Source organism: Buteo buteo, chromosome 7 (genome assembly GCF_964188355.1).
Source record: "Buteo buteo chromosome 7, bButBut1.hap1.1, whole genome shotgun sequence".
Taxonomy (NCBI): domain Eukaryota; kingdom Metazoa; phylum Chordata; class Aves; order Accipitriformes; family Accipitridae; genus Buteo; species Buteo buteo.
In genome coordinates, this window is record NC_134177.1 from 10946453 (window position 1) to 10962432 (window position 15980).

Here is a 15980-nt window from a genome sequence, read left to right on the forward strand (position 1 = left end):
GAAATACTGCTTCCAAAAGCAATTTTTCCTAGCTAAGAAGAAAAGACAGAGTGCTCAGCTAGTTGTGAGCTTAAATCACAACAAACTGTACAGAAGTTTGCAGTGCGGAAGGCAGGCACTTGAGCTCCAAAGCAGGTGGGCTCCTGATGTGCCTCTAAATGCAGAAACCGATCAAAAACCTACTGTTGAACTATACAGCTTTCCTTACAAAACTATTGAGAGCAAAAAGATCCCGTCCCTATCACGAAGCCCAAAGCCCCTCTGGAGAAGCAGTAAGAAAACTCAACAATGAATCCTTTCAGAGTAAAGATCGCTTGAATGAAGAATTTGAAACTGTCGCTATTTTTAATAGCAACTGTGGCAATATCCATTATGTCTCATGTGGTACGCTGGATGGTGCTGCCTTACCTGTAAAGAAAGCTGGTTTTGTATATAGCAGGGAGGAGAGCAATAATGGTGAGGGCAACACAGTCCTAATAGTTTTAAACAACTATAAAAGGAAATGCTGTTGCAAAGGGAGTGGAATGGAACTTGTGGCCCCTTGACAACTATAAAGAGGTCCAAATTTAACCATCATACTGTAAAAAAGAGATCTTTCTTTATGATGCATAAGAAACTTTCTATGGTTAGGTTTTGGTATAGAATTATAAAATCCCCAAAACTTCGAGCAAGAAGCAAAACCTGCAAATTGAGAAAAATCAAACCAAGGTGGGTGGAGAAAGTTACGAGGGACCATCAAGAGACGCTCCAGCGGGATTTTGAAAGTGGATTGTGTAATTGGCTTTCCTACTGGAAATCTAAAAGTAACCGTCTTTGGAACTGGTACAGCTTATCAGATATGAACAATAATACAACCGAATCTTTAGGTGAGGAGAACGAAATATGTGCACCTGAGATCTGCGGTACGCAGGATGTGTTACTGCGTGCTGAGCTGTGTTCTGAGGGGCCAGAATCCGGAGGGCAGGATGGCAGCGTGGATGCTGTCCTGCCAGAACTGCATGCTAGAGCTTCTCCGGAGGCAGAGACCTTGCACCAGGTGGAGACCAATGGGGCTCTGGCAGAGGATCATTGCTCTGACATTTTCGTCTCCATGGCAGGAAAAGAAATTGCTGGTTCAGATCAAGATGACGCAGAATCTAATGAGGTTATGGGTGTAGATGGAATGATGCTGTTGCAATCCTCTTTGCAGGATTCTGATGTCAATGATAATTTTGCAAATGGACCTTTATCCATGGAGCTGGCACAAAATGAGGACAGCTCTAGCCAGATGGAAGTAGAGGGCTCCTTAAACCTGGACATTTTTAGTGCAAAGTTACTAGATCACCCTTACTGTAAAAGTCCTCTTGAGGAGCCTTCACCAGAAAGCACAGGACTCAAATCAGGAACTCGGAAAGGAGGCAAAAGGAACAGTCAGAAATCTTCCCGGGTGGCTGATGAGCAGTTGGCAACGTGGCTTTGTGGTATACCTTTTATATATCTTAGGGCTTCCAGGAGTTCCTGAAAACTACTGGATGTATCATGGAGTTTACATGTTCTGTTAATTCCTGTATTAAAATGGTTTCTTAGTGTGAATTGTAAAGGGTGCTTAGCATAACATTTAATGAAATGAGGCTGCAAAGAGGAGAGCTGCATGAAGGCAGGACAAATCAATGCTTATCTGACAAGCTATTTTGAAGGATAGTTGAATGGTGTCTCTGCTTCTTTTGGTTTAGAGAATACAATGTAATTTAATTGGAATCTTTGTGGAAAATTGTTGATAGACATTCTAAATGTCTTCTGTCATGTGGTTCCAGAAGATGATATGGGGTTAAAGCTTCCAATTTTTTAAATGTTTGACAATTATTACTCTTAACTTGGTTTTTGAAAATCCTTAGTGTTCTAATACTTACTTCCAGCCTTATCCTCTCTTCCTTTGCTCTTAGACCAAAACTAAATCACTTAATGAATCTCAGGTTTTAATAGCCAAATATTGTTCATTGTCACTTAGTTTTCTCTACTATTGTTCCTAAAGTAGGCTTAATGAATCTTATTAGACAATATTTTTTAAAAAGGCAAGACTAGTCTTAGCAAAGGTTCAGCAAAAAGGCTTTGGGATTTTTTTACTCAATGCTGAGCATGCAGTATTTGATAGTCTCTCTAAAGAGGAACATGGTAAAAATAGTAATCAGTGTCTTATGTATAGCAGCATACTATACACATAGTAAGGAGCAGTAAGCTAACATGTTACGCCACCTAGTACCATTAACGTGATGTTCAAGTTTAATGGTGTTCTGGTAACTGAAGTCTTCCTTTGGAGAAATTGGCTTCATAGATTCCTATAAACCTGAAGCTGGTGTCAACTAGTGTTAAAGGGATTGTCCAGAGTTTGACATGCTCTGATTTTTTGCCTGCCTTTTTGTCCTTCAATTTTGCAATTGATTCTCTAAAGCAAAATGTGAAGGAGGAGGCATTGAACCTCAAAAGATGATTTAGCTTTCCATATCCACAAGTTAGTGTGGAATGTGTTTCTTTGTGGCTGGCTTTATGTGATCCAGGAAGGACCAGGCGCTATGTGAGAAATTGAGAGAAACTGTGGTACCACAGTGAACGGACCACTTCTGCAATGGATTTTAACATTTGTCCAGCAGAAAAAGGGATGTAGTCCTTCGGTAACAGTCCAGAACCAAGCCTGTATCAGGATGGCAAAGGTCAAAGTTTTGTGGTCTGATAGGCAGTCATGTTCTTGTTCATGGGAGGCCTGAATAACTTAAAAAGATAAAATTAAAAAGACAGACAGCAAATGCACTAAACTTTCCCACCCTTGATAATTTTAAGAGAATTCTTTCCTGGCTTCTGCATGAAGTAGGTGAGACCAGTTTCCATTTCCTTCAGAGTTGAGGGTTCCTCTCTGAGGATTGAAATCTACACTACATACACATTCATACTTGATAGTATAGCACTTCTGAGTTTCCTCAGTTGAAAAGCTGTAAAAAAGAATTCTAATTTTGGTGTAACTATGTACAGGAGTTCTTGCCTGTTTAGGAGTGTTGTTAATCATTAACTGCACCCTAAAAGATACTGCTAATCTGGCAAGAGTTCCTAGGCTATATGCATGAAGGAGATGTTAGGGATGCTCTTGGGTTTTGAATTTCTCTGCAGCAGCTGAACTCAGATGTTAATGGGCCGCAATATTTAGTGTGTTCTGATGTGGTATTAGGTATCAAACAGAGCTCCATGGTAAATCCTGTTTGTGATGGGTGTCTGATCTTGCACCTGGTCTGAACTTTGTATTTTCCTCCTTGAGCTATTCAGCTACACCAGCCCAAGTGAGGTCAGAGTCTAGCTAGAGGTCTCCTGGAGCTTTGCTGCTGTTAGTTGTAACTACAAGAACAATCCTTCCTCTGTGTGTATGAATAAAAAGCTTTTAAAAATTTTATATATTAAAAGAGAATAAGGTACACTTATAAGCCACATGCATTGTCTATCTAGAATTCTAGCCAGAGTGAGAAATATCCTCCCTGTCACAGTCTACTAAGATGTAAGGGATAAAAGTTGTTAGGCAAGTGTGTGGAGGAATTGCGAGGGAGGTTACTTTCCCATGAAGAATGCTTCCTTGTTGTCTGATCTCGCTCTTCAATCCTCCCTTCCTTCTGTCGCACATCCAGGTGTACTTCTTGCTATATCTTCACTGCTTTTCTCGACTCTTTGTGTTTTGTCCTTGGTCTCTCTCCTTTCTTTTTTTATGCTTTTCTTAACTGCTGTTCTTCTGACACTTTTTTCTATTAGATGTTTCTCTTGTCTTGCTTCTTCCCATCCTGATCTTTGAAAGTTTTCAGGAAATACTGTTAAAGCCTTAGTAAGCAGAGAGCTGAACATACACTGCACTGTCCAGTGATGCTCTCTGTTGTCACACCCCAGCCTGAGAAGAGTCCTGGAGTTTGGGTTAGTGTAATTTCCCTGGACTCTGATCTCAGATCCAGCTTTCTGTACGCAGCACATGTGTTTGTTGCTGCATTTGAAAATTCATTTTCAGAAAGCTGGACAACTTGGTCTTTTTTCTCTTACTAGCAAGTGTTGAAATCCTGTTTTCCATTGTCATTCATTCTTGAAGTGGTTTTGGATGCTTGGGTGGGGTTTATGTCTCCAGTGTTCCAGTCTTGTGTATGAGGAAAAAAAAAAAATCTATTTCCTAGGTTTTTTAATTCCTCCAGCATTCATATCTTCATTATTTCCTAGTCAATACCCTTTGCTTCTGTTGTTATGGTTGCCCAGTGCTTTCCCAGGCAATGGCAGGCTGACACGGCTGTCCATGTCACCTTAAATGCCATCCCTAGGGTACAAGGGTAAATGAGTTAAACTTGCTCAGAGTCTGTCTGGTGTCTTTTCCATTCACTGTGGTGGCTGCAGAGGAACTGAACAGACTGCAAACACTCTGGCAGCCAAGGCTGCTTACATTTGAGGAGAGTGATTCTGCATACCGTAAGGACAAGATACTGGGTTTTCAATGAAAACTGTTGCAGAAACTGATGGCTTTTCGTATTGCAGTAAAATTATTTAAGATGCAAATTGAAGTAGGCAGGGGGATGGATTCTCCTCGTAGCACTGGTATAATTAGTTTGATGTAGATATGTGTGTATATGGCAAGAATGGGGTCTGATCTCTTCCTGTAAAGCTGAGTGATCAGATTCCTGCTTTTTTATTTTTGTCCTTCTTCTCCTACCCCCGCTTTTATTTAATGTTGCCAATTTGAACTTAGTTTTCTTAAATATATACTTGCCATGTGTGGTGCTGTGTGTTGGTTGGGTGCAGAATCATTGCTGCTTGTACTTGGAAGAAATGACTGCTTTATTGGACTAGTGAACTTGGAAGGTTTTTTTTATATGTTTGCACTTTCATTTTTCTGATATATTTAAAGGATTCCTAGATGAAGTTATGAAGAAATATGGCAGTTTAGTACCACTCTGTGAAAAAGATGTCATGGGAAGATTAAAAGAAGTCTTTAATGAAGATTTCTCCCATAGGTGTGTAGCAGTATCAAATTCTAGACTTTGTAAAGGACAAATTGTTTTGCATTGCTACTGCACGCTCCACGTCTAATGCCTAGCAGAACAGAAGTCCATTTGACATGACCTTGACTTTTTTTTTTTCTACCTTTTCAATCCTGTTTTAGAAAACCTTTTATCACCAGGGAAATCATGAAGTATCGGGAAAAACATCCAAAAACCTCCACTTGCAATTTCCGGGTCTTCTATAATAAGCACATGCTAGATATGGATGATTTAGCTACACTGGAAGGCCAGAACTGGCTGAATGACCAGGTCAGAGATACTTGGTGTTTATGTGCTTCCTTACCCCTTTTTAGCGCATTTATATTAGGATATCAGTTGTTCACCTTCTGCTACGTGATAGGTGGACTGTCCTTACTTTTCAGAAGTAAAAGAAGTGTTGAGCAGCTCTTACAATGGCAGGTGCAATAATAGTGGTTACAAGTTGCAATAATAGTGGTTGCAAGTCTGGAAGATGGGAGGTGTCAAACCTAAACTGCTTCCTTCTGAAGAAATGATATTGCAGTATTTTGAGAAAATAGTGGCTACCCATATAGGTTTTAGCATCTTTCCCCATCCCCAAGCTTGAGCAAATTACAAGAAGAGTAGAATGAAACAGCAGACTGTGGCCCACAGCCAAAAAACCAAGAAGGCTGCAGTGCCCAGGGCATGCACCAATAGACTTAAATTGAATTAAACTGTGTTTCAGATTGAGGCAGACTTCAAGCAGCCAGTTACAGTCTCTCTCTGGGCTGACCACTATTAGTTCCCAAGTGCTTGTCCTTCAGACTACAGCAAAATGTTACTATAATTGCTCACTTCCCTGTTGCTGTTTTAAGCGTCAAGGGTCCTATGTTTTATGGGAACTTGTGAATTAAAGTTTTTCAGAAGTATTCTCTACATATTCAAATATTTACTAACTCTTACAGATAATTAACATGTATGGTGAACTCGTAATGGATGCAGTCCCTGAAAAGGTGAGGGTTTTTGTTATTATGCAAATGTACCTAATGAGAGATTGAGAGGGAAGGGTGAAACATTGAATATTTCAGATACAGAATCGAGATTTAGCTCAATGATGTTCTGAGTGTTTCCATTACAATATGTTGCTATCTACTGCTCAAATTTTCTTCCTTGCCTGTGCTAAAATAGTTTTCAGTGCTGTGGCTTTTGTTTCAGGAACTTACTGAATTAGTTCTGCAGGTGGTCTTTATGGTAGCCTGATGTTACTGATGTACCTGTAGAAGACAGGTGCCCTGTTTTTGCCCATCCCACTCTCCTTTCTCCCCTAGAGGTTTCTGTCTCCAGCTTATCTGCTTCCGAAGTGCTTTATCTGTGCCCTTGCTCAACCAGTTTCAGCTGGTGTTTCAGCTGAAATTTCTGATGAAGATGGATTTCTGCTGAGATGACAAACCATGAATGGTAGCATCTGAACCATGCACATGTGCTGCTTGCACTCACCCACCCGCCCACCTCGCAGCTGTGGGGGCCGTAACAGCTCAAACTGTGTCAGCTGCCTGCCTGGTGAATGTGAATTGATGCAGAGCTGCTTGGTTCCTTGGCAGTATTGACTGTGCAATACTTTCTTTGGTTTGTGCATCCTCAACAGAATACTTACTGCTTTCCAACTGCAGTGTCTAACTGTTGGTGGCAGTTGAAAAAAAGAAAAAAAAATAATCAAGAAAACACCCCCCCTTCTGTGACTAAATTTGCAGCAATGGCAATTATAAAAAGCCATCTGTTTACTAGTAGCACTGAGCAATTTTCAGGTGAGACCACAAAGGAAGACCCAAACAAAGCCATTTTTAGATGAGCTCTGCAGAACGTAACTTTTAAAATCTTCAAGCTCAGAAGAAAGAGCGTTGTTGCTTTGATTGGTGGTGATGGTGATTCTTCATTAGTATTCTCTGTACTTCCCGAGTGTGTGCTAGGGTTGTGGTATTGGAGATTGTATCTGTTTGCTTGTGTCTGCTTTTTCTTCATAGTGCATAATTGAAATCCTCATGGGAGATTTTGTGCTGGTACCTCAGAATGGGGTTTTGAAGTCTGCTGGCATAGCTAATGGGTGTTAGACACTGTGTTTTCAGATGCTGAATTTTCTAACTTTTTTTTCAAGTAATAACTCAAGCCTTCTACCACCTCTACACTAGCAGAATTATTAAAAACAGATGTTGCAGGTTTCCATTTGTATTAATCTGTTCCTGTAATTGCAAGAAGCTAAGCACAGGGAGTAATAGTGTTAACCTGGAGGTAAATAATTTTTTTTAACAAAAGCCTATGTTTTTTGCCATAAATGTAGGGTTTTAGTTACAAAATGGATATGGTATAACTTAAAAATGCTTTTAAATAGCAGAATATTGTTTTTGTCTGGAGCTGGTCATAGTAAGTAGTTCAGCACAAATGACCGTGTTGTTGGATTAAATCTCGTAACTGTTTTGATCAGTTTTTTCTTTTTTTGAGTCTCAGAGCTTCCAGCAACTAAAACCAGAAGTTACTTCCTTCTCCACCACCCCAGCTTTGCCAGTCCAGTGTTCTCTTCCTTAATCCTTGTAAAGAACAATAAAAGCTAACTCCTTGTCCTCCTGTTTTTCTCCCAAGTCTGTCCCCAACAAAAAATTAAACATGATATGCCTGAAAATACAAAAGTGTAAATATGAATGCTACAGTGGCTCACATCATATATTATAGGGAACTAAGGCTTACTTTATTTGCTTGCTGAAGAACAGCAATAGTTTAGGCTTGGCACAGCCTCTGTTTGTCCCTACTGGGGTTCTATTTCTAAACCTGCATTAAATATTGCCTCATTACAAGTTGTTTTGTATAAATTATCTTGGGGGAGGGGGAATTACTGTGCATGAAGATTTCTGTGCTCATTCCTCCTCTCTCTCTTTTTTAGGTTCATTTCTTTAACAGCTTTTTTCATAGACAGCTCGTAACCAAAGGATATAATGGGGTAAAACGATGGACTAAAAAGGTACCCTTCAACTCTGTCGTCAGTGCTCTGGTTCTTTTGGGCTGGGTTGAATCACTAACTTGAAACTGGGTTACAATGTGTTATCTGCAAAGGATGGGTTTGCAAAGGAGCTATACAAAGTGGGGAGAGGTTAATAAAAATAGTAGGGTAGCACTATTGAAGTTAGTATGGTTATGTTGTGAAAATGTACTTTGAATGGCTTCATCTTCAGTGGTAGGTTATCTGTGTATTTTTATGCAAGCTGTTAACTTAGCTGCAAGGAATGTCTCTTACTGCTCCTGACAGTGCCAGGTACACTAATCTGCAGGAGAGCTGACTTAATTCTGCTTCTTCCTTTAGTCTCAAACTGGGATTGTTTGATAAAATCAAATTGTTACTCCAGAGTAACACATACAGGTCCTAGAAAGCAGAAATTAGAAACCCATAGTTAATAAGCCAAACTGTTGTTCACATGACAAGAACAGAATTCACCTTACTTTCCAGAACCCATACCAGATCATGGGTTGTGATATTTTCTGAGGTAGCTAATACAAAGAGCAGTGCTTTCTTTTTTTTCTGTGAACATTTGTCCTTTCTTATATGGGAGATGAGGCAAGGCTAATCAAGGACCATGTTTGAATGTACGATCTTTCTGCAGAAGCACTTAAATAGCACGCATCTGTGAAATGCTAGAGATGAACTCATTATCCAAATATAAAATCTATTCATATAATTTATCAAAATCTCTTTAAAGAGAGACTGAATATTGGTGCTTAATATTCCCAGATTTTTTTTTAAATGTTCTTTTTCTCCAGCAACCCAAGTTTTTGCAGAAACCCCCAAAGTGAAGGTAGATGCTGAAAGCAGAACCTGTATTCCTGTTGCTGCTGAGGAGGGACCAGATGAGAGCAGGACAGTTGTTTAGACATTTACACTTAAATTTCTGAAGAATCTGTAAAGCAAGAATGAGAACTAAGCAATTTCTATTGGAAGGATTCAGTAGACTGCTTTGTCCTACAACATGCAATTAAGGGGAACTTGTTTCTGCTTTTTAAACACACCAGAGTATTGTACAAGGTTTTATAAGTGTGCTCTCCTGGGATGCGTGAGGCCAGAGCCTAGAAGGACATGCTCTTCTGCCTCTAGCCGCAGTGGTTTCAAAGCTGCTGTTTGTCTGTCCCTTCTGGCCACCAATCAGATTGGCACTCCTGCTGTGGTCCACTGCCATGTCAGCTAGCCGACTGCACTCTCGGTGAAGCGAATCTAGGTTGCCAGTGTTCTTTCTGTACATCAGGTCTTAACTAAACACCCTTCCAGCTTTTGGCTGCTTCTTTCCACTCTTCTGCTACAGGTTTGCACGCCTGCAGCAATCCCACAACTAGGGCTCATATGAAGACCCTTGAGTTTAGCATGGCTCTGCTATTGCTGGACATCACAGAAAGTGTAGTTCATTTATCTTATTCCAGTTTTCCTTTGTGGGCTCAGCTTGCTGCTGGCTAACATCTCTTTGCTTCTCTCCAAGAATGATGGATCGTTGTGGAGCGAGTGTGCTGTAATCTGGTCAGGAAGCAGTTGGGAGTTGCAGGTGGGAGCAGGGATCATCAATGCTTGTGACAATCAAAGTACTGTTGTGAGCGAGGCTTGGCTGATAACTGCTGTGAACGCTCAGACCTTTTTGTGTCTTCAGCTTCCCACTGTTACTCAAAAAATACACTTTTCTTTTCTACAAACAACCTGGCTTTACCAGTAGTGCAGCAATTATGTACTGTTCAAATTGCACAGTGCTTAGGAAAAAAAAAAGGCAGCATAGAAAATCTTCCCACAGGATGAGTTCATTTAGTTCAGTATTCTATTTTTGCTTATTTTCTGGACTGTACCACCAAAAACCCAGCAATTAGACACCCGTTTCGAGAGGAGCTGGGAGAAGGAAGATCATGAAAGGCCCTGGCTTGGCTGCCTTCCAAAAGCATAAGGGCTCATCTGCCACACAGACACCGGGGGTGTTGTATCTGATCTACTTGTTCTGTACTTTAAGACCTTCTCCCTTGTTTTCTTGCCTGTGACCACAGTACATCTGCTACAAAGTTGAGTTCAAGAAGGGATGAATCTGCTCTGCCTTCACCCCCTCCTTTCCTCTGCTCACCAAAACATCGTGCACTCCTCTGCCTTCCTCTGACAGGTCATAGAGCCTGTGTTATGGCAGAGGGAGTCAAACTGCACCAGCTTGCTGGTTTTGTGGGGTGTTTGTAATCACAACTGCTTCATCTGTCACCTGTCCATGATGCAGCTCTGATAGGAATCAGTAGTGCTCACACTGCAGGAGAGTCATTACTGAAGATATGTCGCTAACCCAAATTGAGGCTCGATTAAGAAATCCCACTTCGACGCAGATACTGACGTGCAATATGAGCGGAATTTTGCCACAAATACAGTGGTGACTAACTCTGGTGCTGTACAATGCTCCTTAGCCACTTTCTGGGCTGTAACTGTATTTTTGTGCCTGCTAGTAAGTTATCTATGAGATAAACATGAAGAATGTGGTGAAAGAGTGGAGGAGGCAAAAAAAGACTTCAGTTACGGGGTGGCGGAGAGGAGACTTAGACACGCTTAATCTCTTGCTTTGCTGTGTTCTGCCCGTGGAATTGTCTCTAATGCAAGTTGTTCTTCTTGCTAGGTGGACTTGTTCAAAAAGACTCTCTTGTTAATTCCTATTCACCTGGAAGTCCACTGGTCCCTCATTACTGTGAACATCCCCAATCGAATTATTTCATTTTATGATTCCCAAGGCATTCATTTTAAGTTTTGTGTAGAGGTAAGAGTGTCAGCTGTGTCTGCAAAGTTTGAACTATTTTCTTAAGCAAACAACCCTCCCTTTTTCTGTTCAGCCTTAAACTTTAAATGCAGTGTTGTTGTCCTGCCATGTATGAAATGAGAATCAGCTTGTCCTGCTGAGGAGTCTGAAGCACAGACCTCGAGGGTCACACCAGAGCTGGGAGTTGAGGTCGGATTGCCTATTCCCCAATTAGCCTGACTGTGTAATCAGCACACCTTTTGTGGCTCTGTCTTGTCACTCCCACAAAAAGCAGGGGCTCAAAGCCAAGTGCCATAGGGAAGCAGGCTAGCCAGAAGGAGAGTAAAGGCAGTTCTTTCAACTGCTGAGGGACTTGTGTTTAGGAAATAATAAATTGTGGTCATTTTGGGGGGAGGTTGCCTGGGTGAGAGAAGAGGACGGAAGATTCTGTAGTGCTGCCCAGTGGGGTTTACGTGTTACTGTGTTATTAACAGCATGTTGCCTTTTTTCTCTGCTTGCATTGGTATGGGGTGTGCACCTCTGATTATAACCCAGCAACCTTTCAAAGCTGCAACCTGAACACTGAAGTTAAATTATCAATCTTCCTAGTAAAAAGCAGCCAGAAAATTTTTGCTGGGACTAGCAAATTGTGATGACCCTCTTACAAAAGCTAATTTTGTCAACTTAATTGCTTGCTTGATGCAGCAGCCCTCTACTTCTAACTGTGTGTAGTTGTTGGCTTACAGAAGAGTAGTAATTATTGTACCCAGGAGAGTTCCCAGCTAGGACTTCTGAATGAAGATACTAGTTTCCTGCTGGCATTTGCTGAGGATGAAGCTAATGTTTGTTCTGGGAGCAAGAGACCTCATGCTCTCCAGCTTCTGCACTTGCATAAACCAGGGGTCCCTCTGAGCAGCCCTACAGTCTCTCCTGCAGTCTTGCAGTGTGGCCTCTCCCATCCTGCTCCAGGCAAGGCATTTGCACTTAAATGTATCACAAACACAAGATACTTTTATTCCTGCCCTTTGTAGAGAAAGGGGGGCCAATACCCAAAACTCCATTGTGATCTACCCGCTAAGGTGAATGTTAGTGTGCTGTAGTGTGTTTAAATTGTGCTATAAACCACCAACCTGTTTACAGAGAAGTAGAAGGATTTGCTTAACCCAAGACCATAGGCTCATTTATCTTGCTTTCTTCTCTTTGCCTGTGTCAGATTATTTTTTCCTGTATGTCATTAAAACTCTCCCTAGAGCTTTGTTGGTTAGCTGCAGAACTCAAGCAGGAAAATGCTATCATATTGAATGTAAGGGTCTTGGTGTCAGCCAAGTAAGCCAGGAGAGAACACATGCCAGACTGCACTGGGTGTCTCTGCATGGCTGAGAGCACTCTGACTGTGCCTAAGTGCCACATCTAGTCTAGTATTAAGTATACCAGTGTACAGTGGGGCTGAGGGGTGTTAAAGCTCCCCTTGATAGACCAAAATGAGCCTTGATGGTAGAGAGCACAGCACCCACCAGAGTTCATTTCTTTACCTCCAGATCTGAGCTCAGCTCCTAATTAATGCTTAATGCTCACCTGAAATTTGTCCTCATTGTCAAAAGGATACCAGCAAAGATGTCAATGTCTCTCTCCTGTTCTTTAGCTGGTGAATAATATTGTTGCTTTTTTCCCTTTCCTTTTTAAAGAACATTCGAAAGTATTTGCTGACTGAAGCAAAAGAGAAGAATCGCCCCGAGTTTCTTCAGGGTTGGCAGACTGCTGTGACAAAGGTAAATGGCAGCACTTTGAGCCCTGGAGTCTGACTTTCTGGGAGATTTTAGGAGGCTGCTTCTTGCTCTGGTTTTGGCTGGAATAGAGTTAATTTTCTTCCTAGTAGCTGGTATAGTGCTGTGTTTTGGATTTAGGATGAGAATAATGTTGATAACACACTGATGTTTTAGTTGTTGCTAAGCAGTGTTTACACTAAGTCAAGGACATTTTAGCTTCTCATACTGCCCTGCCAGCAAGTAGTCTGGGGGTAGGGGGTGCACAGGAGGCTGGGAGGGGACACAGCCAGGATGGCTGACCCAAACCGGCCAAAGGGATATTCCATACCATATGACATCATGCTCAGTATATAAACTAGCGAGAAGGGTGGCCAGGGGCCGCAGCTTGGGAACTGGTTGGGCATTGGTCGGCAAGTGGTGAGCAATTGCATTGTGCATCACTTGTTTTATATATTCTAATTTATTATTATTACTATTATTATTACTACTACTACTATCATCATCATTATTATTTACCCTTTCTTTTCTGTCCTATTGAACTGTCTTTATCTCAAGCCATGAATTTTACTTTTTTTTTTTCCCAATTCTTTCCCCCACCCCACTGTGGAAGGGAGTGACCGAACGGCTGTGTGGTGTTTAGCTGCCTGCTGGGTTATACCACGACACTTCTAAACCCATATATTTGTACCAGTAGTAAATTTTTTTATGCTGACCATGTGGAGGGTGCTAGGAGTGACACAAGTGGTTACGCGTGGGAATTAGAGCTCTGTTGCTCGCTCAGCTCCTGCCAGGTCTTTAATACTTTCTGCAAGTGACTTGGTGATCTAAGCCTGATCTCTGGACAATTAAATAGCCTGCAGCAAAACCTGTAGCTGGTGCCTGTGTTGGCACAAGGTCAGGGACTGAATGAGCTGGAGAGTCAGCTTCCTGACTTCCCGCGAAAGGACTGTTCTGAACTATGCCAAATGGATGGGATTTGGTGAGGGAGGGAACAGGCTAATGCTGCTACTGCCTGTATTTTATATTTGCTATGGATAGAGGGCTTTGGTCCCCAGGGCTGTTTGTGGCACATCGCATTTGATCACAAGTAAACAAAGTCTGGCAACAATAAAAGAGAATAACTCGTATGTAGTGTAAATGAGGGAATATATGATTTCCGTAGCCATCCCATAATGGCTCCAAAGATATAAAACAGGTCATTGCACACTAGACATACTCCCAACAGCTCCCTCCTCGCACAGGATTATTTTTAGATGCTGATACAATGATGAAATGATTCCTCTCTGCACTCATGCACACCCTGTGCAATCAGAGTTTGTCCTTCTGCATTCTGTGAGGTAGAAGATCTGGGAGCTGAGGAAAGATAATTACTTTTCCTCTTCAAGTGCCAGAGACATAGCAGCACTAGTGAGTGGAACTTCTTAGCTCCACATATCAAAATTGAGCATGTTTGAAGAAATAATGAAAGTTGAAAGTTATCGTTTGAGACTGCCTTGCTCAGTCCTGTCACCTGACGATGTACCACTCTTCATGTTCTTTGAGACCCTTTGGTGTGGCTGGGGGAGGAAAGCCACTGCTGGTAGCATGGGTGCTGAGAGTAATCTTCCTCTAGGCCTGTGTGACTGCTGATATAGTTTGGTCCTGTGTAAAGCAGATAATGCTGTACAAACATTTATTTAAACTAATTGAGAGGCTGTTCTATGTAGGTCACTAAAAGAAAATAAACTTGAAAAAGATTTGTAATTTGTTTTCTGTCCTGCACTATATATTTTTCTAAATGTTAGGTGTTATTCTAACAAGGTGTTGAGTGTCACCTTGCAAAAGTTGGGATCAGAATAAGTAATTACAACTCCAGTTTCTAGTGTGGCAGAACAGCTAGCTCTGAGAACGAGATACGCAATCGTTTTGCCGAATCTCCTTTTGAACTTTAAGCGGGACTTAGAGAATAGAAGGATAAGAAAAGATCTAACGTGTCTCTTCTTGTTTCTTTTCCTTTTAGTGCATTCCACAACAGAAAAATGACAGTGACTGTGGGGTTTTTGTGCTCCAGGTAAGGGTACTGCTTTTTAAAAATTGGTGGCCTGTATTGTTCATATAGTAAACGTCCTTTTTTTCAATCAAGCCTTTTCCTTTTCCTCAGTACTGCAAGTGCCTCGCCTTAGACCAGCCTTTTCAGTTCTCCCAGGAAGATATGCCCCGAGTGAGAAAAAGGATTTACAAGGAGCTGTGTGAACGCCAGCTAATAGACTAATAAAATGCAGCCAACCTAATTTCTCTGGCATTTCTGACAAGTTGCAGCTGGTGTTTGTGTACTTGAATTTCTGAAAACTTCCGTGAATTTTGAGCGCTTCTCAGCTGAGTGGTGTGGCCACTGTTGTTACCTCAATTTTTTGACAAGCTCTTTAACTGGCAGAACATAACAGACCTGCCATAAAATATTCCTTATGTCAGTTTGGTTCTCTTATGTTCTTTCCTGTATTTAATATTTATTATCTCAGCATGCATATAGGCAAAGCATGCAACTAAAACCATAAAACTGTAGATTTGGTGCACCTTTGAGATGTAGCTAGAAATGACAAATACAGGTGACTTTGTCTGGAAACATAAAGATGCATGATATGTTTTCTGATGCAATAATGCTTTGAATGTATCAAAAAAAAATAATCAATGCCATAAAAAGAACAGCTAGAACCTATTTGGTAGTTCCATTGTCCCTGTTGTGTCTGTATAATACTGAATTACCACTTTTTAGGGTGGCTAAACTCATCTAGAGATTTAATTTGTGGAGACCCCTTTTTTAAATATTTCAAGTTGCTAATAAAGTTTGTTCTGTTAACATTTATCCATTATCCAGCCTGTCCCTATAGATAAAAAGCAGCCTTTGCACAAATAAAGCTTCAGCACCTGTCTGTATAATAAAAAGTACAAAGGTGTTCAGTCAGTCAGATTGATGGTATGTTCCTATATGCTGCAGAAGTCTCCATGATGTGTGTATTAAGGAGAATTATAAAGCTGGCCCTGAAGAGTCACAGCTCAGATACTAAGATAAACTCCTTGGCTGTAACTGTTTAAATCTCAGACGGCTTTGGCTCATTTTTTCAGTTCCACAGTATGCAGTGAAATGTACCATTTCGGCATCTCTCCCTTCAGCTCTGTCTTCAAATGAACTCCCATCAAGCTTGTCATGTTTAACCTCCCATTGGCTTTTGCCTTTGTTCAAATATAAATTAATTCATTTCTGCTGCATCTGCTGTTTGATTGTCTCAAACATCCCTAGTTTTGTTTGCATTCAGTAGCACCAATGGGTCTGGCTGGGAATAATAGCACTTGTGATGGGTGCTGTACAAACACAACAAGATTATGTTATTCTTCTCCAGAGGAATGGGAGGCTGTGAGTCCATCACTCATCTTTGCTGTGTTGCTGCACTGGGCAGGGTTAAGTGAGA

At 41.2% G+C, this 15980-nt stretch overlaps 1 protein-coding gene across 1 annotated transcript; it reads left to right on the plus strand.

Moving 5' to 3' along the window:
• The first annotated feature begins 271 nt into the window (after nt 1-271).
• SENP5 (SUMO specific peptidase 5) lies at nt 272-15780 on the plus strand. The gene is made up of 9 exons (XM_075031488.1): nt 272-1460; nt 4895-5000; nt 5150-5297; nt 5954-6001; nt 7921-7998; nt 10652-10789; nt 12454-12537; nt 14534-14584; nt 14675-15780. The coding sequence occupies exons 1-9, from the start codon at nt 503-505 to the stop codon at nt 14783-14785; spliced, it is 1722 nt and encodes a 573-aa protein (XP_074887589.1). The 5' UTR covers nt 272-502; the 3' UTR covers nt 14786-15780.
• The last annotated feature ends 200 nt before the right edge of the window (nt 15781-15980 follow it).

What these genes read in the sequence shown, in the direction of transcription:
- SENP5 (XM_075031488.1), top strand. Translation starts at nt 503, where the DNA reads ATGCTGTTGCAAAGGGAGTGGAATGGAACTTGTGGCCCCTTGACAACT. An exon ending in GGCAGACTGCTGTGACAAAG is followed by an intron (nt 12,538 to 14,533) that starts GTAAATGGCAGC and finishes TTTTCCTTTTAG; the next exon opens with TGCATTCCACAACAGAAAAA. An exon ending in GTGGGGTTTTTGTGCTCCAG is followed by an intron (nt 14,585 to 14,674) that starts GTAAGGGTACTG and finishes CCTTTTCCTCAG; the next exon opens with TACTGCAAGTGCCTCGCCTT.